The 25,974-nt window shown below is 56.1% G+C and overlaps 10 protein-coding genes and 3 non-coding genes across 13 annotated transcripts; 7 read left to right on the top strand and 6 right to left on the bottom strand.

Moving 5' to 3' along the window:
- Positions 1–1,912: 1,912 nt before the first annotated feature.
- On the top strand, positions 1,913–2,970 carry B0H64DRAFT_418904 (uncharacterized protein; the record flags this gene model as incomplete). The annotated part of the gene is made up of 3 exons (XM_062805348.1): positions 1,913–1,930; positions 2,188–2,493; positions 2,608–2,970. 3 exons carry the CDS (start codon positions 1,913–1,915, stop codon positions 2,968–2,970), a joined length of 687 nt encoding a protein of 228 aa, XP_062656541.1.
- A 303-nt stretch (positions 2,971–3,273) lies between these two features.
- Positions 3,274–3,365, bottom strand: B0H64DRAFT_t120. The gene has a single exon. It is a non-coding gene; the product is annotated as a tRNA-Pro (tRNA).
- Positions 3,366–3,790: 425 nt separating this feature from the next.
- B0H64DRAFT_t133 lies at positions 3,791–3,861 on the top strand. The gene has a single exon. It is a non-coding gene; the product is annotated as a tRNA-Gly (tRNA).
- A 545-nt stretch (positions 3,862–4,406) lies between these two features.
- B0H64DRAFT_204671 (alpha-acetolactate decarboxylase) lies at positions 4,407–5,465 on the top strand. Its single transcript, XM_062799318.1, has one exon. It carries the CDS (start codon positions 4,689–4,691, stop codon positions 5,400–5,402), a length of 714 nt encoding a protein of 237 aa, XP_062656540.1. The 5' UTR covers positions 4,407–4,688; the 3' UTR covers positions 5,403–5,465.
- A 930-nt stretch (positions 5,466–6,395) lies between these two features.
- B0H64DRAFT_204647 (uncharacterized protein) lies at positions 6,396–7,140 on the top strand. Its single transcript, XM_062799317.1, has one exon. The coding sequence runs from the start codon at positions 6,657–6,659 to the stop codon at positions 6,987–6,989; it is 333 nt and encodes a 110-aa protein (XP_062656539.1). The 5' UTR covers positions 6,396–6,656; the 3' UTR covers positions 6,990–7,140.
- A 646-nt stretch (positions 7,141–7,786) lies between these two features.
- On the top strand, positions 7,787–10,332 carry B0H64DRAFT_363333 (heterokaryon incompatibility protein-domain-containing protein). Its single transcript, XM_062801800.1, has one exon. The coding sequence runs from the start codon at positions 7,896–7,898 to the stop codon at positions 10,125–10,127; it is 2,232 nt and encodes a 743-aa protein (XP_062656538.1). The 5' UTR covers positions 7,787–7,895; the 3' UTR covers positions 10,128–10,332.
- Positions 10,333–10,640: 308 nt separating this feature from the next.
- B0H64DRAFT_345239 (uncharacterized protein) lies at positions 10,641–12,493 on the top strand (the record flags this gene model as incomplete). The annotated part of the gene is made up of 3 exons (XM_062801311.1): positions 10,641–10,868; positions 11,325–11,438; positions 11,619–12,493. 3 exons carry the CDS (start codon positions 10,641–10,643, stop codon positions 12,231–12,233), a joined length of 957 nt encoding a protein of 318 aa, XP_062656537.1. The 3' UTR covers positions 12,234–12,493.
- On the bottom strand, positions 12,411–12,481 carry B0H64DRAFT_t119. Its single transcript has one exon. It is a non-coding gene; the product is annotated as a tRNA-Gly (tRNA).
- Positions 12,494–12,593: 100 nt separating the features above from the next.
- B0H64DRAFT_345235 (cytochrome P450) lies at positions 12,594–14,745 on the bottom strand. Its single transcript, XM_062801310.1, has 4 exons — positions 14,280–14,745; positions 14,016–14,212; positions 12,890–13,924; positions 12,594–12,835 (listed from the first exon to the last, which is right to left on the bottom strand). Exons 1-4 carry the CDS (start codon positions 14,485–14,487, stop codon positions 12,722–12,724), a joined length of 1,554 nt encoding a protein of 517 aa, XP_062656536.1. The 5' UTR covers positions 14,488–14,745; the 3' UTR covers positions 12,594–12,721.
- Positions 14,746–15,225: 480 nt separating this feature from the next.
- Positions 15,226–17,930, bottom strand: B0H64DRAFT_363325 (uncharacterized protein; the record flags this gene model as incomplete). Its single annotated transcript, XM_062801799.1, has 4 exons — positions 15,226–15,951; positions 16,018–17,067; positions 17,383–17,470; positions 17,536–17,930. 4 exons carry the CDS (start codon positions 17,928–17,930, stop codon positions 15,226–15,228), a joined length of 2,259 nt encoding a protein of 752 aa, XP_062656535.1.
- Positions 17,931–18,784: 854 nt separating this feature from the next.
- Positions 18,785–19,086, bottom strand: B0H64DRAFT_444326 (uncharacterized protein; the record flags this gene model as incomplete). Its single annotated transcript, XM_062806773.1, has 2 exons — positions 18,785–18,851; positions 18,920–19,086. The coding sequence occupies 2 exons, from the start codon at positions 19,084–19,086 to the stop codon at positions 18,785–18,787; spliced, it is 234 nt and encodes a 77-aa protein (XP_062656534.1).
- Positions 19,087–23,700: 4,614 nt separating this feature from the next.
- On the top strand, positions 23,701–25,119 carry B0H64DRAFT_403324 (uncharacterized protein). Its single transcript, XM_062804298.1, has 5 exons — positions 23,701–24,130; positions 24,191–24,319; positions 24,380–24,513; positions 24,576–24,666; positions 24,735–25,119. The coding sequence occupies exons 1-5, from the start codon at positions 23,893–23,895 to the stop codon at positions 24,980–24,982; spliced, it is 840 nt and encodes a 279-aa protein (XP_062656533.1). The 5' UTR covers positions 23,701–23,892; the 3' UTR covers positions 24,983–25,119.
- B0H64DRAFT_204567 (uncharacterized protein) lies at positions 25,112–25,864 on the bottom strand. The gene has a single exon (XM_062799316.1). The coding sequence runs from the start codon at positions 25,772–25,774 to the stop codon at positions 25,211–25,213; it is 564 nt and encodes a 187-aa protein (XP_062656532.1). The 5' UTR covers positions 25,775–25,864; the 3' UTR covers positions 25,112–25,210.
- Positions 25,865–25,974: the final 110 nt, after the last annotated feature.

The raw sequence follows: 25,974 nt of genomic DNA, 5'->3' as shown, positions 1-25,974 counted from the left end.
CCCCTCTTTTGGTGGAGAGCTTGGTGAAGGTCCTCCGCTTGGCGTGGATCCTGAATGCAGAGCCGGAAACCAAGGGTTAGGGTGACTTACACCCAGCTCCCGACACGAGCAAGCAGACTTGAACGCCTCAAGCAATGCCACACATTTCAACCGCCGTCGTAGTTTCCGAACGTCACAGAAGTTCCCGGGCATCGTTATCAGATAGAAGAAAATATACAGATTAACGGCCGTCGGGTGGCGCGAAAACCTAAGCAAAAGCGCGTTAAAGAATGCGTCTCGTAAGAACGTACAGCGAAACCTTACCTAGGAACCAGCTTGTCGCTGCCGGCTGAAAGAAATGGGATTCGTTATTGTGTGCCTTCTCTCTCGCTTCCCCGCTGATTATGGCTCCCACTGAACGTTACTATGAGCTTAATGGCAGAGAGACTTGTTTAGAGCTCTGATTAATTTCTTCTCCGACTAAAGTCTCAGTTTGCTAACAGGTCCTTCACTGCCTAGGTAGATACCACAACATTTCTGAGACTAATACGCAGAAGGGGCTCATGTTTGCCCTGACAATATCAGGGGCACAGTGCTGACTCTTACACTTTTATGTTTCAGTTCTTAACTTATGTCGGAATCCAAACGAACCTTTCCTAGTTTGAGAGGACGAGAGGGCAAAGTGACCGGACAGTAATTATGCCGGAACGGGATATTGATCAATTGTAGAGAAGGGAACGCTCCAAGGAGTTTATTGATTTTTGTGAGCATCCACCTTCGTGTAAAACTGTGCGTTCACAGACTTCAATACCGCACCGTGGTCCGTCACAGCCTCCAGCGAGTACCAGGCGCAAGCTCGCCGCATTGTGGTTGCTCATGATGGTGGGCGGGGAGCGAGGTTTGGCAGTAGGTTGGTTCACTAGGGTTCACTAGCAGAACTCCGCATGATAAATGGTAAAACCCTATTCAACGGAGACCGAAAAGGGACTCTGACAACCATGTTGTCGTGTCTCTCGGTACATGAGCCGCGGTGAAGTTGCGTTCCGTTTTAGGCAAGTGGGGCCCGTACCGCAACCGCCCGAGCACGGAGGTCCGCACCGGCGAGCTCGGCGGCCCCACATCGCCGATGCAGCAGCAGCGGGACATGAAATTGACCATGGGCCAACTGCGGTGTGTGTGGTGACCAAGCCTCGAATCTAGGTACGGAAGTAAAGCTAGTGGGAAGCCCAGAGAAAGTGTATTTAGGTACCCAGTTTCCTCTGTCCCTGCCCCCCCAAACAAGGTACGCCAAGTTGAAGTCGGAGTCTCCGACGCCCCAATACAAGCCGTTGCCCACCACCTTTCCGGTCGCTCACAACTCTTTAACAGGTCAAGAATCCCAGGGCTAGCGGCCCTGGTTTTAGGCGAGGGTTTGAAATGATCAACCTCAGAGAGCGCGTCTGAATCCGGGAGAAGACGGTGGTTTGGGTGGCAGAGCGCGGGACTCGGGCAATAAAACAGCATAGGAACAGCATCCAAAAACCGGAGCAGGGCATTCTTTTGTTGCAGGCGGATGTGGTGGCGCTCAGGAGGGGTTGGTGGGGACCGGTGTCGCCAAACCCGAGTCTGAAGACGACTGAACGAACGGCTTCGAGTGCTGTTGATAAATGGACGGACGGAACGCTGAGGTCCAGCTATATTGGTTTACGGGGTTACATCATACCGGCTGTCTCACTTGCACTCTCGTCAGTTCTTGTGCACCTGATACTTTACCTCGTTCGATGTTTCAACCCAAAACGTGGTTACCGGGTGTTAACATTGCTTCCTCTTTTCTTTCCCATGTAGTTAATAGACGAGCGTTGTCTTCCCCCCCCCTCCCCCTCCCCCTTCACTCGCGAGTGAGCGGTATGAACGGCAATCATTGTATTATCGCGATAATAGGCGTTGAGACACAATGTCCGCGACCAAACTAGCGGCTTCCTTATTCCTCGCCTTAGCGCTTATGTTGTCCCGTAGGTATCGCTGATGCGAGCCTCGCCCAGCCTGTAACGCACCAATCAGGCTAAGGTATCACCCCAAACGGCGACCCCATCGTTGCCTGCCTGCCTGGCTCGCGCTCGTTAACGCCCCCCCCCCGCAAACCTCCAACACCGTGCACACCATCCACCATCCATCCATCCCACAACCACCACCATGCCCTGCAACCCCCCACCCCCCAACACGCGCCAGCCGCACGAACCACTCGCGCACTTCCTCCAGCGCCTGCCCCCCGCCTCAGCCCCCTACACCACCCCGCGCCACCTCCTGCCCCGGTGGTACTGGATCGCCAACCCACACGCCACGGACTCCCCCCAGGCGGCCGACAGCACGGGTGGCGATGTCGCGGCCTTCGCAAGTGCGGGCGCCGCGCTGCTGGCCGAGTTCCGGCAGGCGGCGGCGCTGCAGAGCAATGTGGGGAGGGTGGATGGGTTTAGGGAGGTGCTGGCGCGTGAGATTGGGGTGTTGGCGAAGAGGTATGGTGTTGCTGTGGGGAAGGTATGTTCGTTTCCGTTCGTTTGGCTTTTCCCGACGGGGGTGGAGCTTGGGTTCCTTCCCATGGTTTGGCTTCGGGGTGGGCGAGAGGAGAGGTGCTGATCGTGTGCGGGTTAGTGGATGTTGTTCCCTCGGGAGAGTGAGGTGAATGAGGTGTGGCGGGCGGTGTGTGAGGGCGTGGATGCTGGCCGGCTTGGGGTTGGCGCCAAGGTGTCGACGTCGGGGCTGGAGGGGGACCCGGCGCGGTTGATATGTGTGTATACCAGGGACTTTACTGATGTTGCGGATGTGAGGAGGGTGTTGGATGCGCTGGTGGCGTTGGGGCTCGTGAGAGCGGACATGCCGCAGGGGATCATGTACAAGTGTGATGCGTATACGCATCTGGGGATCTATGAGGGTAATGAGTATGGGCTACGGGCGAGCATGTATGGAAGCAGGGAGATGCTGGCTGGGGGTTGGGGAGGTGGTCTGGGGAAGTGATTTCGGGCTGGGTCATGGCATCACGTCGTTTTGAAGAGTGTTTTGAGTCCTTCACCCCAGTCGGCGTTGGGTTATGCATGAAATTTGTCCCCAGCCAACATACCACAGAACAGTTCAACTACCTAGTAGCCCGAGCTGTTCTCGTCGTCCTCACTCCGACATCAACCTGATCACCCATGTTGCCAAAAAATGTCTTCAAAAATGCAAACAATAGGAATTCCGCGGCAAACGAAGGGGTTAAACACTCCTCAAAAAGAACAACCACTCCTCCCATACTTGGAAGAGGAGGAGCGACGTGTGAAGGGGGCCACCCGGGGATTGAACCCGGGACCTCTCGCAGAACAGTACTCAGGAGTGAACCCTAAGCGAGAATCATACCACTAGACCAGCGGCCCTTGTTTGAGTTGTTGGCGGTAGTTGGTTAGGGCCGTGATAAAGGATTTCGGGGGTTTTGTTGACTCATTCGGCCATGTGGGCGTGGTTGTGGAGCCGGGGCGACGAGAGGGCTTGAGGGCGGGTGGAGTCCTCGCCGAGCTTGCAAGTTCAGGGGTTGCTGATTGTTTTGGTGAACAATAAACTTTTTGGTTCTGAGAACTCGAGGAGCATCCTGGAATTCGACTTGTGGAAGCTTAGGAGAGGACTTGTTCATAACTAAGTCGTTAGCCTTTCCGGAAGTAGCACAGTCAATCCTTTAGATGGGTGCCGAGCGTCCGCTTTTCGCCCGCCCCTTGGCTGGCTGTTGCCGGGTTTCGGGCCCTCACCCCTACCACAAAGACGGCAGGACGGTCAACTCCACTCAACCATCATCCAAACCTTAGCAGCGTCAGTGGTTTAGTGGTAAAATCCATCGTTGCCATCGATGGGCCCCGCGTTCGATTCGCGGCTGACGCATTTTGCTGTCCAGGGTTGCTTGAGCGGCCTTGTGATGTTTTCGTTTTCTTTTTATGAGGTATTATGGGCTGTTATCAATCACGCGGCTGGGAGAGATCGACTCGACGTTTGCGTTGGGGTTGTCCCTCCTTGAGTGTGTTAAGTCAGGGGCGAGTCGGGTCCGGGCCGAAATCGAGTTTCCCCTCATCGAAATAATTAGCGGGGGATGCCCGAAGGTTGACAAAACTTCGCGGAGTAAATATATCGGCGCGTTCGAGAAAGACCAGCTGCAGCGAAAAGGACCCGGCTCTTTCGCCTGCAGGTGGCCATTCTTTACGTTGCGTAGTGACACACTGGGTTTGTCACGTTTGAGGATGCAATTTGCTGAGACACGAAGATCATTGAAGTTGGGCAGTGAGGGCGGGCCTGACACCTGCCTGATGGGGCCCTGCCGCGATGTTCCCGACGGCAACACGACCACACAGGCAGTCGGCGCAGGATTAAATCCGAATAGCGAGTAAAACGCCCACTACCTAGTGATGTTAAGTTCATAACTAAATTATATGCAGCTTAGTGACAACCGTCAATGGATGTAGTGAGTAAGCACATGCATTACTTCGGACTCCCTATTGTGTTTCCGAAACTTGGTGTGCTGCATTTAAGAAGTCCTCGGGCAGGCACAAGCTGAGGTTCAGCGACCACAAATTCCGCAGCAGAATCATTCAACGTCAGCTCCGCCGCCGAATCCGGCTGCATTCTTGCCCAACATTTGCGCACCCAGCCCAAACAAAGTACATCACTACCTACCTAACCACGCTGATCATCAACTCCCACCAAAAGTCGCCAAGATGGCGCACAACGAAGTCTTCCAGTATTCCATCATTTCCGCCCTTGTGGATGGCGTCGCCTCGCATGGTACACCCATTGCACGCATCCTCGAACATGGCGACCACGGTCTCGGAACCTTTCGGAACATGGTCGGCGAGATGATTGTGCTCGATGGCGAGGTTTATCAAATGAAGGCCGATGGATCCGTCGTGCACATCAACCCCGAAGAAACCGTCACCCCTTTCGCCACCGTGACACGATTTCAGCCCACCGTAGCGACGAGGGCCACAGTGGTCGGCAAGGCAGGCCTGGAAAAGTTGCTGACGGACTTGTTCCCGAAGGCACGAAATCACTTTCTAGTGGTTAGAATGGACGGCGTATTCAAGGAGGTCAACGTGAGGACTGCCGGTGGACAGACCAAGGCTAGGGAAGGCATGGTGTCTGTGTGCGCTCGCCAGACGACTCACACTTTCAAGAGCGTCAAGGGTACAATCGTCGGGTTCAGATGTCCGCAGTACGTAATGGGCGTCAATGTGGCCGGAGACCACTTCCATTTCATTGCCGAGGACAGGCAGCGGGGAGGGCACATTCTCGCCGTTGAAACAGAGGGGGATGTGGATATCTCGGCGGCGCAGATGTCTAAATTCCACTTGGAGTTGCCGACCGAGGATGACGAGTTCAACGAGGCCGAGTTAAAGCTGCAGGCTCAGGACATCAAGGCGGCCGAGGGATGAATGTAACATCTAGCTGAAGGTACCTAAGGTAGTTAACATTTTTTAACTAAATATGCCCACCCCCTCCCGAACGAACTCAAGCTGCGATAGTGATGGATCTTCCATCACCCACCGATTCCGCGGGCACGAGCATGACTTACAGAGCTGCCCGTCGTTTGGTACGGACCCTATGCGTAGGTATGTTCAGCCTTCACCGACAACGCCATCTGCGGGAGAGGGAAAACTGCGCCAACAACTACCTCTGCCACCCCTTGGGCTCTTACTGCCTACCAACATCCATGCATACCTCGGTCCCTATTTCGTACCCCTTCTGCTCTTCGCGGACGACCGGGCGGACCATTGACGCCTTATCCAGGCAACGCCCAGATATCAGCGGCGGCATCAGCCCTACGACCCCGGCGGTGTTCATCAATGCCACGGGCTGAGGGTTCGGCTTGATGGCTCGGGTCTGATAGGGCTGGAGCTCGGAACTTGACCCGGAAACGACCTCATGCTAGACCGAAAAAGGACATGATTGGCATTGGTCGCAGACAGCACATCCACGAGGACCCCCCGAGAAGCACACCGGCTTCCGTCCTCGAAAGCCCGATCGTGGCTCGGGCTCTCTCGCACAGGGATTCTGGGTTGACGGCGGGCGAATCGGGCGATGGTTTGTGTACGTCGATCGTCTCCTGCCCGTTTGGGCGGTTCTTACACGAGAGAAGGCAAGGTTGACATCACACCGTTCACACGCGACCAAGGATTTCCCCCGGACAAGGAGTGTCAGGCTCATGCCCGACGAACTGTGACCCGGTTTGGGACGGACCAATGCGTGACGGCCATCAGAGGTTTTTGCGTGCCCATCACACTGTCAGCTTGTCAGCTAAATAGGCCGATGGGCTACACAGGCCCTACCACAGGAGCGGAGGTTGGTGGCGATCGGAAAGGGGCGGTCGTTAGGCCTGCCAATAGGGTTCAAGTCGACTCCGAAAGTGTACCTCTCGCTCAACCTGAGTTGTCCATGCACCCGCCGTGCTAACGCTGTAGTGAATCTTCTTCAACACATCAGGCACAATTTCAAGTCTTGATTGGTGCCTTGCGAGAAACCATGACAAAACTCATTTCAAATAGAATTCGGCCCTGTTTGTGCTTGACGTCACCCAACGACGGAGAATGTAGATATAAAGGGGGCGAGGCCTTCTTGCGAGATGCATGCCGTGAATCGCCATCTTCAACCTTTCTTTAATCCATTCCTCATCCATCAGAAGATTCAACATGAAGATCCCCGCGGCTATGGCGGCGCTTTCTCTAGGCCTTTTGGTTCGTGGCCAGGACCCTATGAGCGTCTATGGGTGCTCGGGTACCGATTTCACAGGCAATTGTGAAGGTTTCACCTGCCCGTACCAGGCCTGCTGCCGAATGCCCGCCTTCTTCCAAACGAGCCTTGTCTCGGTCAGATCGACAGGCTCATACAACTTCCGTCTCTATACCGACGCGGGATGCGCGTACCACTGCAATGACAATGACGACGGCAGCATCCTGGTCGACAGCGAAGGCTGGGGGAACATTGGTCCAGCGGCTTTCACATGCGTCGACGGTCCTTATTAGCTTGACCCAAGCTCCTTTGGCGATTGGCCGGAGCAAGGCTTTATAGGGTGAGTGACAACAATATACCGGCAAGACTGATGGCTAACGCCTCACCAGCACAACTACCCTTGCCGAAGCTTGTCCACTAAGTGAGGTTGTTAACCGCTACGTGGTTGAAGGCGAAGAGCTCGGATGGTTTTGCGGGTCATGTACCTACATACGGGGTGGGCAGCTGCCCACTGTCTATTGCGTAACCAAGACAATCTTTTACTCTTCCATCCATAACACGAACGGAGGTTATGTGTTGCAGACGTTGTGATGTCAATGTCGCGTCAGGGAGGAGATGGATGCAACCTTGAGTGCAGGGGGTCCCACAACTCCAATGTCGATCCCCTTAGGGCTGGGTCGAGGCAACGGCGTTTTCGGGCTATCTTCTTCTAGGAGGTGATGAGAAGAGAAGTAAGGGCGCCCCCTTTGTTAGCTTGACTTGATACCAGTATAGTAGCTACAGGAGAGGGACATTTTTCAATGGGCATCTAGCCGAAAGAATTTAGGGATATTGATTTAGTCCATGATACTAGGAAAGCCGTACCTCTAGTAGCTGATTTTTATCAACGGGGGGGCATTTCCGTATTTCAACATGATAATGATGCACCTAGGATAGGAAAACAGGCTCGAATTACCAAGTAGGCCCTCCGGGAAGCTGGCGTTGGGCTTCAATGTTCTTCCTTCGCCGGCTGAATTAGGCTGCTGAGTTGTCACTTCTTCACAAATCGTCAGCCCCGACAGCCCCGGATTCCGGGACAAGTCATCAACTTGAAAAGGTTCTAATACCCCGCATCTCAGATAGCGAGACGAACGCCATACCCCAACACACTTCTCCAACCCATTGGCGCCTAAACCCGACACCTCTGCCTCAGCGTGGAAATGCGCCGCTTCTTTCGCCGTCACCTCAAGGGGTCAGGAGATAATAATGTCCTGAGTCAAGCACCAACACCAGCGTCGCCAATATCGGCACAAACCGCAAGTACACCCGGAAGTCATGTCTGCACTCCCCTGTGCGAGGGTATCGCAAGCCTCCCGCCACAGTACCATGAGTCGATATTATCACAACTGAGCCAGTCCTTGGGCGTGGCACCAGACAAACTGACGGTAGAGAATATCTCCATGACCAACGCCCGTGTCGTGCCCAGCGAGACGCGCGACGTGGTGTCGGAGCTGCACGAGAGGAGAGACATCGAAGGCAACACAGAAATGGCGCGCATGCCCCTGGCTCTACCAACATCATACCAATACCCGCCACTACCAAAGGGGCATGCACGCTTTCTCCGTTTGGGTGGCTTAGGCTCCCACCCCCTGGCATACCTGGAGTCGCATCCGCTATCAAAGCCGCCGCGATACATCGCAATCTCCTACTGCTGGGACCCGACCAGCGCTAGACGGGGCATGTTCCTTGACATGAAGAGCTTCAGCATCTCGGAGACGGTCCTCGAGGTCCTAAACCAGGTGCAGGCGTCGCAGCATGCCACAGGCTCGCACGACCTGCTGTGGATCGACCAGATATGCATCAACCAGGACGATCAGAACGAGAAGCTGGATCAGATGTACCGTATGGGCGAGATCTACTCCAAGGCGAGCAAGGTGTTCATCTGGCTCGGTCCGACAGCCAACCAAAGTGACGCTGCGTTAAAGAACATGGAGCGAATGCTGGGTGAGGTAGTCACCCTGAATCAGGCTACCGCTACCAGAGCGGATTTGCCAGAGGACACTGCCGCAACAATCAACGAGGACCATGGGCAGTATTACGGGCACCTGTTTATGAGGCCATGGTTCCGTCGCCTGTGGACCGTTCAGGAGGCGCTGCTCGCGCGCAAGCTGGTTGTCATGTGCGGTTACCAGGAGGTCGACTTCGAGCTGCTGGTCGAGCTTGCGTCCCAAGTCTTGACGTACGGCTCCTTGGACTTGATCCGGTTCGAGGGTGCTTCCGAGGAGGATATGAACAATGCCATCATTGGCATCGTCAACCTGAACGCGCTGCGGTTGGGAGATGCCTCGATCGAGCAGATGCTTGAAGGGCTTGACATCAGGAGATTCCGAGGACTGGTCGCAGAGTCTCGCTCCCGGCAAGTCACCATGGCCCCCGACCGAGTGCACGCCATTATGGGCGTTGCGCCGCACCAAGTCCGCGAATATATGGCCAGCCTCCAGACCGTGCAGCCAAACCAAACCATGTGGCAGCTCTACGCCCAGTTCGCCAAATGCATGCTAGAGAACGACCCCGAGTGGTACTTCCTCTCCTCGGCCCCCTCACGCGACAAACCCATCGACCTGCCCTCCTGGGCACCCAATTTCAACTCCAAGCCCCCCTTCGCGTCCGAATTCACCCCCTCCTGCGGCTTCTCGGCCGGCATCTCGCCGCACACCAGCCACCTCACCAACCGCACCATCACCGCCACCGAGCTCACCGCCCAAGGGTTCCGCCTCGACACGGTCAGCGAGATCATCCCGCAGACGGCCTTCCGCGAGGACAACCAGAACATGAAGCACCACGACGTCTACGGCGACGCGGCGCGCGAGTGGGAACAGGGTTGCATGCGGCTGTGCCAGAAGGTGCACGCGCTCGGCCCGGACCAGTTCCCGCGCTTCCACGTCGACATCCTGCTCGCGCAGTCGGCTGTGGAGCCGGCTATGGAGGGCGGTCGGGCGCTGGATGCGTACCATATCTTTTGGATGGGCTGTCGGCTGCGGGATGAGGCGATTCGCCAGATAAGGGAGGAGGGGTTCCCGCTGCCGGATCATGTGAGGGGTTGGCCGGATGCGGTGGAGAGGTTTGCGGATAGTGCGGTGAGGGCGTGGCGGAAGAAGTTGCCGTTGGAGGAGTATGGCATGTTGTTGCAGTTTACGGGCACGATGAAGGCGATGTGTTCTGGGCGGCCGTACCTCAGCACGAGTACGGGGATGCTGGGGCTGGGGTGTCCGGGGGTGGAGGTGGGGGATGTGATTTGCATCTTGTACGGGACGACGGTGCCGTATGTGCTGCGCCCGAGGCCGGACGGCGCCATGACGTTCGTGGGGGATGCGTACATTCATAATGCCATGGATGGGGAGGCCATTACGTGCGCGGAAAGGGGTCGGGATGAGATTATTCGGATTCGGTAAGCCGGGTGGTTCGGCTTGTGATACCTAACGGGGTGTTACATCTCCAATGGGATGCCAGTGATTGTGGTATGGTGTTGTTTGGAGCGTTATTCGGCTGGGTTTGTCTGTTGTCAGATCTTCGTTTGCCCGATAAAGTCATCGTACCTAGAATAGAGTATCGAATTAAAGTTGTGCGCTTCTGAGAAGGATGAACGGCGTGTCTCACCTCTCACCTCTCACCGTTGTTGTTCCGCTGACGAATTGGGTGACACCGAGCCCCGTATCGGCAGTCCTGACCGCTCCTCTCCCTGTCGTGGCGCAATCTCACCACGGCAGACATAACTGAATTCCTCCCACCATACACAACTGTGTTCATTGTCCTTCAACCAGCCCAGAAATGCAAGAAACCTCGACAGCCTCCTCTTGTGTTTAGACCAACGGTCTCCTATTTAAGAATTAAATTCTCCAACTTGCACTTCACCGCTCAAGCCGGCGGTCGTCGGCGACGTGGTGACGCGTCTCACAATGGGGACCATGGCATCAATCAGGCGCTTGACCGTCCTCTGCCTGGCCACCCTCACCACGCCCTCATCGGCAACCTCTATCCCCAATACACCCGTAAATGAATTCGGCCCCAGCAAGGCCGCCGCACGGCACAACGCCTTCGACATCTTCAACGCGATCCACTCAGCCATGCGCCAATGGGGCTCCTCCCTCAACCACAACGGCATGTCCCTCTTCGTCGTCACCGTCCCCCCCGGCGTACTCCTCCACCACGGCAGCCCCAACCCCACCCCTCCCCCGGGACCGGAATGGCTCGCCTTCGAAATCGAACACGCCGAACTCTTCGCCCACCCGCCCCTTCCCAACCGCCCACCACCACCACCACCACCCCCATCCCAACTTGAAACCCACCACCAACACCCCCTAACCCAACCCCAACCCCAGACCGGCCCCTCCGAAAATCACGGCTACCTCCAAACCTACCTCACCACGCACCCCCTCCCCCTCCTCTACATCGACGGCTCCTCCGCCGGCAACACCGACATGGGCACGCTGGACACGCAAGACCTGCTCCTCCGGCTCAACCGCTCCGCCCCGCTGTTCGACGAGCCCGGCCGCGCGCGCGCGCTGTGCGATCTGGTGCAGGCCTGGGGCGTGCAGGGGGTGCTGCGCATGGAGGCCGGGTTCGAGGTGATCAAGTGTGAGTTTGGCCAGGGCATGGAGTTGGCTGGGGTGGTGGGGAGGCCGGATCCGGATGGGGTTGGGGGGGTTGGCGGGGTGTGGGATGTGGATGCGAGGAGGGGGGTTATGTTTGGGTATGTGGGGGCTGTGGGGAGGAGGTTTAACGGGTTGGGGGGTGGGAGGGTGAGGGTGGATTGGGGGAGTATGGTGTCGGTGTGGTTTTTTAGGGGGGTAGACGTTGGTGGTGGTGGTGGTGGGGAGGGGGGGATGCCGAGGTTGGTGAATGTGGGGGATCGGGAGTTGAGGGGGATGAGGGATAGGGTGGAGGAGGTTGTGAAGGCGAGGGCGGGTGGTGAGGGGAGGGTGGTGGACTGGCAGGGGGTGGTGGATTTGATCGTGGATCGGTATGCGGACCGGTTGAGGTATATGGCCGAGGGGGTCGAGTCCGTCGTGTGGATGCGGAGTGCGGTGAATGGGTTGCTCAACACGCACATCGACTACTCGGTGGAGGATGAGGGATACCAGGCTGCTCTTGAACGCTGTGCTCAGTTTTACACGAGGGTTGTCGTCCCGGACACGCAGGAGGACCACCTGATCCTGGCGGCCGTCGAGACTGTCACTCACAGCATCTGCTCAACCCTGTTTGCAGTCCGAAAATTGGTCGTTGAAGACGTCCATGCGGACGAGGGTTCGATGGTTGCCTCCAAGCAGGCTTTACGGGCGTTGACGACCAAGCTGAAGTGGACCAAGTGGAAGGAGTGCGCGGCCTGCAAGGTGGATGAAGTCTGCTTTGTGCCCATGTGGCCGTTCGGGGACAAGGCGTCATATGAGCGGCCGAACTGCCGGAACGCAACGTCTCTTGACAACGGGTGGTGGGACTCGGACACTCAGTACTGGCACCCTATACCGAAGATGATGCCACCGCCAGATTACGAGACCTGATCTGATAGTATCGTATGGATTTCTCGACATCCTACAGATTTCTACCAATGTATGCTCAGTGGTTCCCTTACAGATTGACTCTCCATCTTCAAGCCGCCCGTGCAGGCAAAGGGGTGTCAAGGCAACGGGCAGATAAAAGAGGGGAGGGTTACACTCAGCAGAGCGGAAGAGCAAAAATGCGTCAGCCGCGAATCGAACGCGGGGCCCATCGATGGCAACGATGGATTTTACCACTAAACCACTGACGCTTGAAATTGCGCTTCTTAGTGTAACTCTATCAGTGGGGTTGGTAGGAGATTGTTCGGTTTGGATTTCCACCCCCTTTACCGAGTCAGGGACTCGGAGCACTCGTGGATTTGTATTGAAATCACTCAAATTTGATAACATTCAAGAAAGAATATGGTAACAGGTAGCATACAAGTCCCGGTAACAATCTCAAAGGTTCCTGTCAACCAACCTAAACGTGCATCCCAGTGCCCACATCACGCTCAACGGGCCGTCACCTGTACCCACATATCGTTGATCACAAAGATCCCCATGGTGTTCATAATATCCCATGGCTTATCAGGATGTGCGATGGCCCAGTCGAAGTACCGGAACAGCTGTAGTTTATGAGCAAGCTTCCGGGTAACTGTGGCATTTGATGGGGATCTCACCTCGAAGAACGTCTTGTTCAGCTCCATCTGAGCCACGTTCTTGCCCAGACACTGCCACCGTCCATGCCCAAACGTGAGATCGTTAACCTTCTGCATAGCCGCCAGTTTGTCTCGGTCTTGCTCAAACCAACGCTCCGGTCGAAACAGGTCCGCATCCTCGCCATACACCTTCTTGTCCCGGTGCATGGCCAACGCAGAGTATCCGATGTCAACGCCGCCAGGCAAGAACATGGGCTTGCCATCTACCATGACCGTATCTCCGCCCGCCGGAATATCCTTAGGCAAGATGTTCCTCACCGGCGGGAACACCCTCAACCCCTCCTTGATAACAGCCTGCAGATACGGCAGCTGCTTGGCCACCGCGAACGAAATCACCCCCTCCCCATCCTTCGCCACCTTGCCCTCCCTCACCGCCTCATCAATCTCCTCCTGCAGCCTCACATACACCCGCTTACTCCCCATCACATACAACATCGTCGCCCTCAGCGCCGCGGCCGTGGTATCCGACCCCGCAATCAGCGTCTCCAAAACCTCCGACTTCAGATCCCTATCCTCCAACCCATGCCGAATAAACGACGCCAGCATATCCCTCCTCCCCCCATCCCCCCCCTTCCCCACCCCGCGCACCCTCTCATCCACCACCCTAAAACACGCGCCCATCAGCGCCCCAAACCCGGCCTTATCCGTCGGCTTCGGGCCCAAGAACCTACCCAACACGGGCGCCTGCGCCAGCCACGCGAGCCCCAGCCCCGACAGCGCCGTCACCAGCCGCAGGCCCTCCTCGCTGGAGCGGATGTAGCGGTCGACGTCGGTGTCGGCGCGCAGCATGCCGAGGGCGCGGCCGGTGCCGACCGCGCTGATGACGTCGAGGGTGAAGAACTGGATCTTCTTGGCCAGGTCCATGGCGATGATGGGGCCGCCGCCGCCGCCGCCGGTGGCGGGGTGGGAGAGGTATTTGCTGCGGATGAGGGTGACGAACTCGGTGAGGCGGGCGTCGATGGAGGATTCGAGTTCGTGGTTTTCGCGGCCGGAGTACTGTGTGGGGGGAGGGGGTGGGTGGGTTAGTGGGTGTTTGGGTGGGGGAGAGGATCGTGGGAAGATAGGGGGGTTGAGAAGGGGGGCTTACGCCGGGGGCGATTTGCTTGCGCCGCTCATCGTGTAGTTTGGTGTTGGTTTGGCTGAAGATGTGGTCGCGGTGGTACTCGACGCGGCAGGCTTCGAAGTACCATGTCGATCGCTTGTAGCCAGGCTTGGTGTTGATATGGGCCCAGACCTCGGCGTTGGACGTGATGAGGGAGGTCGGGCCGACGCGAGCAATGGGTCCTGGTTGTCGACGCACGGTGTAAGACTCGGAATCCAGTATAGGTGGCCGAAGGAGATAGAGACGTACCGTATTTCTCACTGACGTCGCGATACCACTCGTGAGCCTCGCCAGTGAAGGTGTTGTAGTTATGTGGGATCTTGCTGAAACCAGTCCCCCATGGTCCTCCGAATTGACAAAGTCGGCAATACTGTCGCAATGTGTGCACCACGTAGAGCGCAACGACTGTGGCCAAGAGAGGCCATTTTTGTTCAATCAAGCTTTCGAAAAGACCCATGGCGAATCAATCTTGCTCAAGACTTGGAGCCAAAATGAATGAGATGGATGCTTTCAGTGTTGAACTCAAGTTTATGTCCTCCAGGTTCCGTGGAGGACGATGATCACCACTCGAAATGTGCAAAACGCCGTCGGTCGCCGAGTCCTCGCGTCGTCAGACTCGTCACTATATGTGAGGGGAAATACCCATGTCTTTCTGGCCCTCGCATTGCTGGGGCGGGAATGCGACATCACGTTGCACTAGGATGCTTGGGTCGAGTCCCATCTCGTTGCTGGGCACGGAAAATAACGACGGGGGGTCTTGGTTCTTTACGAATATGTCAGTCAGCTATACGGTGGACAATCGGCGAGAGCCCCGAGTCCCCGAATGAGCGCGAGCCAGAAGGTCATCAAGACGGAGATCATCGTGGGTGGTAAGATTCGGCTTACGACTTTGTATCTTAACTTCACCCCGTCTGGTTACCCGGAGATCGAATTTATTGCCGAGGGGGGCCAGACCCAGGTGGTCATCGCCAATATCGACCTCTCTCACCTTAACACTGGGGTTGACAGGGGCTACAATACACCTTGGATGGCTGCCCGGCATGACCCCTTTGGCATGCCCATCGAAGACAAGTTGAGAGAACCAAGACGCCGAACATACAACGTTAACAATGGCAACGATGTCCACGTATGAATTAATTCTAATGAGGTAGATACCATATATCACAACTCGGTATTCTCCCCACCCCCTGCCAACTCACAAACCCGGCGGCCTCGGCGGCCTCCTCACCTCAAACCCCTTATGCCCGCCCCGCCTCTCTACCGACGCCGACCTGCGGCCCATCAGCTGGTCTCGCATGCCCGACACGACACGGCGAACGGCCGAGGGCTGGCTCTGCGGCGTTGGCGTAACCGCGGCGGCAGCAGCAGGGCCAAAGGTGCCCGTGCGTCGCGGGCGACCGTGGCCGTAGTACAGGTCGGCCTCGCGGAACGCGTAGTCCGCCCCGTGGTGCGGTGTGATAAGCGGCGGTTCGGAGGTATCCTCCATAGTGCCCTCGGAGTTGGAGGTCTCGGAGCGCTGGGCTTTTGCTGGTGTGAGGATGGAGGAGGATCTGACGGCGGTGGGAGAGCTGCCTCCTTGGGATGAGGACCATTGCGAGCCTGATGTTCTCGGGCTTGATGGGGGACCTTGGGCGATTCTAGAGGAGCCGTGCGAGCGGCTTCGGCTGGTGGATGATGAGGACCGTGGTTGGCGGAAGTAATGGTGTTGGGGCACCGCTCGGAGATACAACGCGTCGGGGGATGAGGTACGGTCGTGGTAGAAGACGCTGCTTGCGTCGCTTGGGCTGTGACCGTGATGGCAAGTAGGAGAGTTTGTCCTAGCTGAAGCGTAGGGCCTTGCTGGTACCGGAGCCCGGAGGGGAGGAACCGAGAGATCATTAAGGGCGTAGCTTCGCCGCCTGAGCTGACTTAGACCGTATATCTGCGGTGCGGGGAAACCTGTTAGCCCATAGCTAGATAGGGGTAGTATGTAGTGTGCGTCACTCACCTCTGGTTCATCAGCAGGAGCCCTGGTGTTGCTAATGAGACTGGAAATACGGACCCCGGCCGGCACTGTGCACGCAAACACCAAAACGGCGACGTGGATTACGAGAATCGCTATTCCCACTCGGCTCCTTGTCGACATGCTTGCATTCAGCTCCGGGAGAAAGACAGCCGTGAGGGCAACGACCATAAGTCTTGCGACGCCCGACCCCGCAAAAACAGCCAATATTTGCCACCTCATGGGCCGGAGAACCGCAGTGGTGACGAGCAGGGACAGCTCAGTTGCGGCCAGGATGATAACCTGCGCGAGTGGTGAGAACTGGAGCCCACCAACAGTGATCCCGCGGATGAAGGCCAGCAAGAAGAAAATGGCCGCAAAAAGGTCCCTGGCCTTGGCCGGCCGTTCCGACTCGGTATCACTACCCGAGTCATCCGTGCTGACTCGGCGATACCGTTTTGAGGGGTCTAGAAGCAGGACCCCTAGCTGGTTCGAGGGTGCGCTTTTCCACATCCATGTCAAGCCGACGATTACTAGCACAATGAGTAACGTAGCGAGGGCGAGGTGGTACGCCGGCAAGAGAATGTTGTCGAGCTGGTAGGCCGAGATGGCGACGATCGGGGTTAGGAAGTAGCTGAGAATCACCCGCAACACGCTCCAGATCCCGCGGGCGAAGGCCGAGCCGGATGTTGGACCCTCGCCGCCTAGGTCTTTGTCTATTGCCAACCAATCGAGTGATGGAACATGCTGTGAGAGGACTCTGTGAAAGAGCAGGAGCACCGCAACCACAGCGGTGATGATAGCTGCGATGGCGACCATGTTCCACCAAACGTCCGTAGTCACCGGCCCGCCCGTGATTTGCGACATCAGTTCCAGTCCGTACGACCCTGTGAGTGTACCGTTGATCTCATAAATGCCGTCTACCACTCCGTCATACCTCCACTCCTGACCGAACGGCCCGATGGGGCTGAACAGTGCGGACCAGTGAAGCAGGCTCGTGACAGGTTGGTAGAATCCGGGGTACCGGAGTGTGAGGGCGCCCAGAAAAAAGATGAACTGGAGGTGAAGTAGGCAGTCACCAACCCCAGGGAGGATGGCCCTCTGTAAGATGCCACTCTGGGAGGTGTTGGTAATATGGTGTTGAAGGCCTTGGCCTGTGATGCCTCCCGCCGACGGGGAATGTTCCGCGGACACCGCCGGTGCGAAAAGGGTGACAAGGAGGCCGGATAAGAACACCAACAGGAAGACAACAATGGGTCCGTACCGTGCTGCAGTCGATACCTCTTGTCGTAATTCAGGGGTAATTTCGGAATAGACGCACGCTGAAGATCCCACGGCTGAACCGGTCTTGTTGCTGGCCGAGAACGACACCTGCACCGAAAATGCCGGTAGCAACCCAAGTTTGCCGAGATTGTGTTGCGCGACTAGACGTATTTCGGGTTGCCGGTTCTTTAGATGTCTAAAGGCTCGTGGTTACAGCTTCTGGACTGGACACGTAACATGATATGGCTGGGCGCGACTTACTGTTGTTCGACAGCAGGCCTGTCCCAAAATGGCACGCATGTCCAGTTCAACGGAGGGACGACATATGTCTCCGACAAGGTCAGGGCGTCAAAACTGATAGTCATATCTGGCGGGTCACCTTGCAGCAGCTCCGCACAAGTCGCCTCGCCCGCGTAATCGGCCCTGACGTTAAACTCGAATCCGGATGCCCCGGCGGAGTCTTGATCAGGGAGGAGGCGCGCTGTAGTCGATGTCGGCCAGAGGTCGTCAAACCCCTGCGTGCCTCCACTTCCATCGGGACAGCGTATCCATTGCACATGCGCTGCCTGTGTCGCGGCAGGGAGGATCGTGCCGATTAAAGCGAGCACGGCAACTATTGACGATGGCGCCAGAAGGGCGGCGATGGTCCGCGCCATGGCTGTGGAAAGAGAGCTGATCCCCACATAAAAAGGGAGCCTTGCTGCTGACCGGTATAAACAAACATACCTGGAGAAGAGGAAAGAAAAGCTTGTCTCTCTCACTCACCGCTCCCCCAAATCACGTAAAGGGGGCAAAGCGTGAAACCCGCCGAAGTGTTCAGAGAGTCTGACAAGCTGAAACCAAAGGAGAAAACCGGCAAGGCGGAACCCCCTTGTTGTTTTCGTATTATCCCCATATTTCTAGTCGATCCCTGACGCGAGTCATGGAGCCACCCCAATCCACACGTAAGGCCGGCCAATGCCGCGCCGTTAGTTGGAGTCGCCGAGGGAAAAAAGGTTGCCTGTGGGCCCCCGGGTAACTCTCGGGATGGATGCGCAAGGCGCCCTCTACCTTGGCAGGCAAAAAGGCGGCCTCGTCTGAGCGACTTGAGGCTCATCACACTCACTGGTCAGGGCCAGGAGGCTGAGGGGCGCTTGGTAAAGCGACTGACAACATACAGTCATCAGACGTGGGATGAAAGGAATAGTCTAGGTAGTAGGACAGCACGACCCCCTTCCATGCATGTAGTATTCACCATTGCGCGCTGAGTGCACGTGTGGGAGAATCAAGATGAAATATGAGAAGCTCAGATTCATATTCTGAAAACACTATGGATAGCTGATCCGTAAACGAGCGGATAATCTGAGCACAGCAAACTCCACCTCGGCCCTCCCCGTACGATTCTTCTCATCAAGTCACCCATGCGTAGGGTGTACCTTGCAGGTGCACCCCATAAGCCTGTCACAAGTCAGGAACGGAACCTTATCAGAAATCCCGCAGGCCAGGTCATACACTACCAGTACAGAAGGGATCAAACGTTGGCGGACTTGGACTCGTCTCCACCGTCGCTCTTCTTGCGGAGGCAGCTCAGAGACTGGCTGTTGTACAGAGTTAGCGCAGGTCGAAGGAGCCAAGGCCCGTTAGGATGAGGTGCGAGAGTGCGTACTTGTCATCGCGCTTGCAAACAAACATCTCAGCGGTCGAACGCTTGTAGTCAGCATCGTAATCCACCTCGTCCCTAACCGAGAGGTTGATCGTGTTGGGGGCTGGCAGGGCCAGCACCAGCGAGGCAGCGGCCATAAGGGCGGCGATGACGGACTGCTTGAAGAGCATGGTGGCGAGTTGGGAAAGGAAGGCTTGTTTAAAATTGGTTGACAGTTGGGTAGGCAGTGAGGTGAGAACAGATGTGAAGGCTGGATGTGAAAGGAGGTGGTAGAAGGGAGTAAATTTGAGAAGCAGGTTGCGAGACATGCAGCCCCTTTATAAGTCACTAGCAGTTCACTGAGCCGGGAGTTGTATGTAAAAGTTCCTCCTTCATGGTCATGCCAGGTGGGCATCATCCAATACTCCTCCTGCCAGCGGTGTGCTGCCCAGTCGGTCCGAGTGCGCATCCTCTCCTCGCCATTCATCACCCAACCGTTCTTAGAGAGCTCTCAAGATCCCCAGTCTGCCTTGCGGTGTTGGTGACACTCCCCTCCCCTTGGAAATCCCCTACGATGCTGAAGAGGAACCCGGGGCACCAACACAGCTTCGTATCAGTGGGAATCAGCTCTATCAACTCCATTCAGAAGGTGATCGATCACAAGAAAAGGCTCCTCGAGGGAGAAGACGAAGATACACAGAGGGCGATGGAGGCGGCAGCAAGCAAGCATCCCTACCTGGAAGAATACGCCGACGTGTTCTCGAAGAAGGAATCAGACAACCTACCACCACACCGAGAAGCGGACCACAAGATCGAGGTGGAAAGCAAACAGGGCTTGACAACCAGTCCACTGTACGGGCACACCCTGACCCAGCTGGAAGCCCTGAAGGCCTATCTAAAAGACTGCTTGGAGCGCGGATTCATCGAGCCCTCCTCGGCTCCCTTCGCCTCCCCGGTACTGTTTGCATTGAAATCTGACGGGTCATGGAGGGTTTGTGTGGACTATCGGAAGCTGAACGCGCTGACAACCAAGAATCGGTACCCCCTCCCGCTAATTGACGATACCCTGAGACAGCTGGGAAAGGCCAAGATCTTCACCAAGCTAGACATCCGACAGGCGTTCCACCGCATCCGAATGGACCCAGAGAGCGAAGACTTAACCACCTTCCGCACCCGCTACGGGCAGTACAAATATAAGGTGATGCCGTTTGGGTTGTGCAACGGCCCGGCAACCTTCCAGAGCTTTATCAACTCACAGGTGTTCGAGTTTCTAGACCATTTCCTGACGGCTTACATCGACGACCTCATCATCTACTCGGACAACGAAGAAGAACATCAGGAGCATGTCAAAAAGGTACTCCAGAAGCTCCGAGGAGCTGGCCTACAAGCAGACCTCAAGAAGTGTGAATTTCACACCACCGAGACTAAGTTTTTGGGATTCATCGTGGGAACCGACGGCATCCGAGTTGACCCCCAGAAGATCGAAGCCGTGACCTCTTGGCAGACCCCAGCGACGGTGAAAGGAGTTCAGGCCTTCCTCGGGTTCTGCAACTTCTATCGCCGCTTTGTGGAACGATACGGCAACATTGCGAGACCCCTACAGAAGCTGACAATGAAGGATCGAGCTTTCCAGTGGACCGACGATTGTCAGGAAGCCTTTGACCACCTGAAGAAGGCTCTGACCACGACCCCACTCCTTGTCCACTACCAGATCGAGCGCGAGACCCGCCTGGAGACAGACGCATCCGACGGGGTCATCGCGGGAGTTCTCTCCCAGAAGGTTGACGAGCTTTGGAGACCTGTTTGCTACTTCTCCAAGACAATGAACGGCCCGGAAGGCAACTATCCCATCCACGACAAGGAACTCCTCGCTATTGTCCGTGCCTGCGAGGAATGGTATCCCCTGCTCCTGGGCATCCAGAAGAAGTTCGAGGTCTTGACAGACCACCACGCCCTCCAATACTTTATGACCAAAAGATTACTAAACGCCCGGCAAGCAGGTTGGTCGGAGTTTCTAGCACCCCTAAACTTCGAGATCAAGTACCGGCCCGGCAAGATGAACGCGGCAGCGGACGGCCTTTCCAGGAAGACGGAGGACCTTACCACCCAGAAGGCGATCCAAGCCGCTTACCGAACACAGACCCTTTTGCCGGCTCACAAGTTAGACCCACAGGTGTTGAAAGAGTTTCAGGAGATCAGCGAGCAAGAACAAGACCTCCTGAACACGCAGGAGCCTCCGATCAGCGTCCAAGCCTGCAAGATCTGGAGCATCGACACCGACGACGTTGAAGGACGTCCCCAGGGGGTAGACCTCATCGACAAAATCCTGCAAGCGAATCGAGGAGCCGAGAGCCTCGAGTCGTTCCGAGAGATGGCAAGCAAGCCCGGCAATGACACTGACTGGACCATTCAAGAAGGACTCCTCCTGAAGGGAGGAAGGTTGGTAGTAGCAGGAGAGGACAACCTGCGTACCCACCTGTTGGCCGAGATCCACGAGCAGCTCCCTACTGCTCACCCAGGCCGAAACAAGATGCGGACCCTCGTTCGGCAACGGTACTACTGGCCAAAGATGTTCTCGGACATCGATACTTTCGTCCGCAACTGCCTCACCTGCAGGAGATCACACAAGCCGCGCGACAAGACACCCGGGCTCCTGAAGCCCCTAGACATCCCGAACCGACCCTGGCAGCACGTTACGATGGACTTTCACAGCATGCCCGAAGACAAGCAGGGCTACGACCAAGTCTTTGTGGTAGTAGACCGACTGACCAAAAGAGCCTATTCCCTACCCTGCTACAAGACAACCACCGCTAAAGAGATGGCAGGCATGTACTACAAGTACGTTTGGAGAAACCACGGGGTTCCAGATTCGGTGGTCTCGGACCGAGGCCCGCAATTCATCTCCCACTTCTGGGACGAGTTCTGCCGAATGCTAGGAGTCAAGATCAAGCTCTCCTCTTCCGAGCACCCACAGACTGATGGACAGACCGAAATCATGAACCAGTACCTCGACCAGCGATTGAGGCCCTTTGTCAACCACTACCAGGACAACTGGGCCGAGCTCCTGCCTGCAATGGACTTCGCCCAGGCCATCCTCCCGCACGAGTCTATAGGGCTTTCTCCCTTCGAAGTGGAAACCGGATACCAACCACGAATGTCATTCGACTGGGAAGCCCGTTCCCAACAGTCCCTTTCGGAAGCGGAAACACTCAGCAGAGAGGACGCAGTGAAGATGACCTCCAGGATCCAGGAGGCCGTCCTCCTAGCGAAAGAGCACCTCGAAAAGGCCCAAGCCACCCAGAAAAAACAGGCTGACAAGCACAGACGCCCGGAAGACTTCAAGACAGGTGACTACGTCATGGTTACGAAGGGAAACTGGCAAACGAATCGACCGAGCGACAAGCTGGACTTTCCGGTCTCAGGGCCGTTTAAGATCTTAGCTAAGAAGGGAGCTTCCTATCTCCTAGACCTGCCCGACACCTGGAAGATGCACCCGGTCTTCTCGCCCGACAAACTGAGGAAGGCTCCGAGCGACCCGCTCCCGGGGCAAGTCCCTACCCCGTTACCACCAGAGGAAATCGATGGGGAGCTGGAATACCAAGTAGAGAAACTGATGGGCTCTCGACTGACAAGGGGGAAACTGGAGTACCTGGCCAAATGGATCGCCTTTGACGACGACCCGGTCTGGTACCCAGCAAGAAACTTTAAGAACGCCCCAGCGGTGGTTCGGAAGTTCCACGAGGAGTTCCCAGAGGCAGCAGGCCCTCCCAAACGACTAACACAATGGGAAAAGGCACACCTCGAGGAACTAGATGAAGAAGACCACCCGGAAGACGACTTTCCGGAGTCACAGGCAAAGGAAGGACCGACACGATCACGAAGAAGGTACAAGTCATGAGGACACGACTCTCTTTTCTTTGGGGGGGGGTAGTGTGACGGCCCGGCGCAGTCACAACAAGGTTGGTTACGTAATGAGCCACTTATACACTGCCCCACCCTCGGCACCGGGGGATCCACCTTTGGCGCATCCACTCTCGACACATCCGCCAATCAGCACGCTTGGTTCTGAAGCATCCACTTTCATTCACTGAATACCAAGACAGGTCCCTTGTTGATTAGATACAGGGGCTCTGTATCTGGGAACTATCCAGGAACCTGTGAAAGCAACAGCAACAGCGACCGACCGGAACCGACCGTCCCCTCGTCTATAAAAGGCCGCTGTTTCTCCCCTGGAACCGCACTTAGTTTAGTTCTTTACTTTTAGTTGTATTTTCGTTATTGGGTACAACCTTCAGGCTCGTCCTAAGTTCATTTGTGCACGCCGTGACACTTCGTCGCTCGGTATGAGGCATGAGAGCGGCGAACCCCCGACGTGACACAGTGTCCGGTATTTCTGTCGGATCAATGAACGAAGTCACTTCCATGCCCAGGAACCAATGCCAAATATTCTCACACACCTTCCTAATTGAGATAGTCACCAGAGAGCCGGGTGGCTGTCCATGGTCCCGGAACTGATGTGTGCCTCTGGCTTAGGCTTGTGATTAAGGAACATGAGAATGTTTTGGTTTGTGTGTGACAGCATATGCACGAGGCTGGCCTATCACACCATGATGTTGCCCGTGAAGGTGCCTGGAACCAGGGCAGGACTTTTGTTGGCTGTGACGCGGTACTCCGCCCACACCGAGGATCACCAACATCAAGCGATGGGGGGCCGTTGGCGCCACTAGGTAACTTGACTAATGCCTTGTAACCCACCCACCGAAAGTCACCGGTCAGATCCTCCCCGAAAATGAGCCAGGCAGAATATCCCAGGTTTACTGTTTGGGCTTCCCAGTCCTCGAGTCATTCTCGAACTTGAGCCCCCCAACTGAACCCTTCGTGCTGAAGTCAAATTCCTGCCCCTTGCAGTTGTTTCTTCGAGCCGGACGCACGCTCCTCCAAACCACGAACTTTGAGCTCTTCTTTCGTCACTTGTAATCTCTCCAAACTCAGCAAGAATGTCGGCGGCGTATATTCCAGTGTCCACCCACAGCCCGAGGGACAGCGAAGAAGATGCAGCAAGCTCACTTCTCGAGGAGAAGCCAGTCTCTCACAGAAGACGATGGTGCTCGAGCGTACGCTGGTCGATGCTCGCGACCATAAGTCTTGTTGTTTATTCCCTGGGAATTTGTTGGGTTACGAAGCTGGCTCTCCTCGGATCCTATCGTCCTCAACCTTCCGCCCCAGCCTCCAGTTGTAAGTTCTGACAAGGCTGACGTCTTCACGCATCATGACTTCAAGTTGACCGTCTCGAAGTTCCGCATCCGGACGAGAAGGAGTATGTCATCGCCGAGACGGGTCAGCATGGTGATACTTGGACACATCGTCTGGTCCACGGAAGGTCGAGTCCCGAGATTGATGACGCTTGGTATGACCTGCTCAAGCGTATGTACCTTAAGACAAATGCGGATAGATGGGCCGCCATATCAACTAACGCCTTCTTAGCGTTCAACACTCGGGTTCCGGCAGAGCGGTATGAAGCTACCATGAACAACCGCACTTCGGTTCGTGTGGCGGATGGCTCAGATAATCCGGATTATTATGTCACACTGACCGTGTATCACGAACTCCATTGTCTAGTACGTTTTTCTATATCGTATCACCATTTTCCAACGCTTTCAGCTAATTCAACGCCGGGTAGATGAGATTTCGGTGGTTCCTCGACCCCAAGTACTACGCGAACAAGACATGGGAGGAACAAGCCGCAGACAAGGCCGCCATGGGCCATTACAGTTAGTCATAGGTCGACCCCCTGCACACGTTGGCATCGGGAACTGAGGCTAACATGCACCCCTCACAGGGCACTGCCTCTGGAGTCTCCTCGAGTCGGTTCTCTGCAATGGCGACACGTCTATCCGGACGTTCCACTGGGATCCGCACATGGCAGCGCCAAAGCCAGACTCACCAGCGGAAAGGAAATGTGTGAACTGGGACTGGCTCCACAACTGGACGATGGATCGTTCGTTTCTTTTGCAAGACCGGTTGCTTAGCCATCCGACGTTTGGCCGGCTGAATGAGAATTTGATGCCGGTGAGGGTGCCTCATTGAAGAGTGACACAAAGTGAGGGAGATGGGGACATGTGAGCTGTTAGGCACTTGGAACCGCTACTGAAAGAAATAGTGTTGTGGTGGATTCGGGGAAATACAAGCTTCAATTACAAGCACCAGTCTTGTTTCAAGTTATCTGCCTCAACACCACCGATGTCCAACAAGTTGTAGCACCATGGCCAGCACGCCGTACGTTCAACTCATCGTTCGACTTGAATCCCTGACACCCTACATGACGGCACAATGGCCGCCGCTCTCGATACCAAAGTAGTCCCACTTGTGGTTGGCAGGGACTCTACCACGGTCGCCTTCATACCACTTAACAGCCTGACGCTGGGCTCGGGCGGCAAACCCATCGCGGCCGCTCCAGGGGAAGCTTTGAAGCCACCCCTGACGTTGAATGTCCCGAATGGCCCAGTGAGCCCAGTCCCAGCAGTTCTCGTCCGTCCCCTCGCGCGGCATGCGCACCGCGGCACAGATTTGATGGATGTGTCGGGCGTCGACGCCAGCAGGCAGCTTTCCGAGTAAAATTCGGCCGATGATGTTATTGGACTGTCGCCAGTTCGCCTCTCTATCCCGCGTAACCGAGGTGCCGTACTCCCAACCGTCAGGATAGTTGGGGCGGTTGACCGGGCGACGCCCGTGGAACTGAACGTGGAAGTAGTGACCGCCGCCGCGGCTGCTCTTGCTCTCAACCCACAGGCCGCAGTGGAAGACGCGTGGGTTACCGTCCGAGCCAGCAAAGCCTTGCTGGCGATAAACGCAGAAATAAATCCTGTTCTTGTTCGACATGTTGTCCCAACCAATGGTTGAGATGAGGCAAAGGTAGGAAATAAGCCAAGGACAGCGAAAAGCGAATGATAGTAGAACCCCTCGTTCCGGACGAGGTGGGTAATGAGGCAGGCGGATGAAGGTTGTTGGAGGCTCGTTCTATCCAACGTGTAATAGTTCCGGACCAGGTCAGCCCCTACTTATACATCACCTTTGGGTAT

The sequence above is a fragment of the Chaetomium fimeti genome (genome assembly GCF_033439085.1).
Source record: "Chaetomium fimeti strain CBS 168.71 chromosome Unknown B0H64scaffold_6, whole genome shotgun sequence".
NCBI lineage: Eukaryota > Fungi > Ascomycota > Sordariomycetes > Sordariales > Chaetomiaceae > Chaetomium > Chaetomium fimeti.
Note: the sequence above shows the minus strand (reverse complement) of the source record. Positions and strands in the feature narration are given on the sequence as shown.

Excerpts from the sequence above, each read along its gene's own strand:
- B0H64DRAFT_204671 (XM_062799318.1), top strand. The coding sequence starts at position 4,689 with ATGGCGCACAACGAAGTCTTCCAGTATTCCATCATTTCCGCCCTTGTG.
- B0H64DRAFT_204647 (XM_062799317.1), top strand. The coding sequence starts at position 6,657 with ATGAAGATCCCCGCGGCTATGGCGGCGCTTTCTCTAGGCCTTTTGGTT.
- B0H64DRAFT_363333 (XM_062801800.1), top strand. The coding sequence starts at position 7,896 with ATGCGCCGCTTCTTTCGCCGTCACCTCAAGGGGTCAGGAGATAATAAT.
- B0H64DRAFT_345235 (XM_062801310.1), bottom strand. The coding sequence starts at position 14,487 with ATGGGTCTTTTCGAAAGCTTGATTGAACAAAAATGGCCTCTCTTGGCC. Across the intron at positions 14,213-14,279 it reads CGACGTCAGTGAGAAATACG|GACCCATTGCTCGCGTCGGC; the intron begins GTACGTCTCTAT and ends GTCGACAACCAG. Across the intron at positions 12,836-12,889 it reads TGAACAAGACGTTCTTCGAG|CTGTTCCGGTACTTCGACTG; the intron begins GTGAGATCCCCA and ends CATAAACTACAG.
- B0H64DRAFT_403324 (XM_062804298.1), top strand. The coding sequence starts at position 23,893 with ATGTCGGCGGCGTATATTCCAGTGTCCACCCACAGCCCGAGGGACAGC. Across the intron at positions 24,131-24,190 it reads TTCCGCCCCAGCCTCCAGTT|TTCCGCATCCGGACGAGAAG; the intron begins GTAAGTTCTGAC and ends ACCGTCTCGAAG. Across the intron at positions 24,320-24,379 it reads TTGGTATGACCTGCTCAAGC|CGTTCAACACTCGGGTTCCG; the intron begins GTATGTACCTTA and ends ACGCCTTCTTAG.
- B0H64DRAFT_204567 (XM_062799316.1), bottom strand. The coding sequence starts at position 25,774 with ATGTCGAACAAGAACAGGATTTATTTCTGCGTTTATCGCCAGCAAGGC.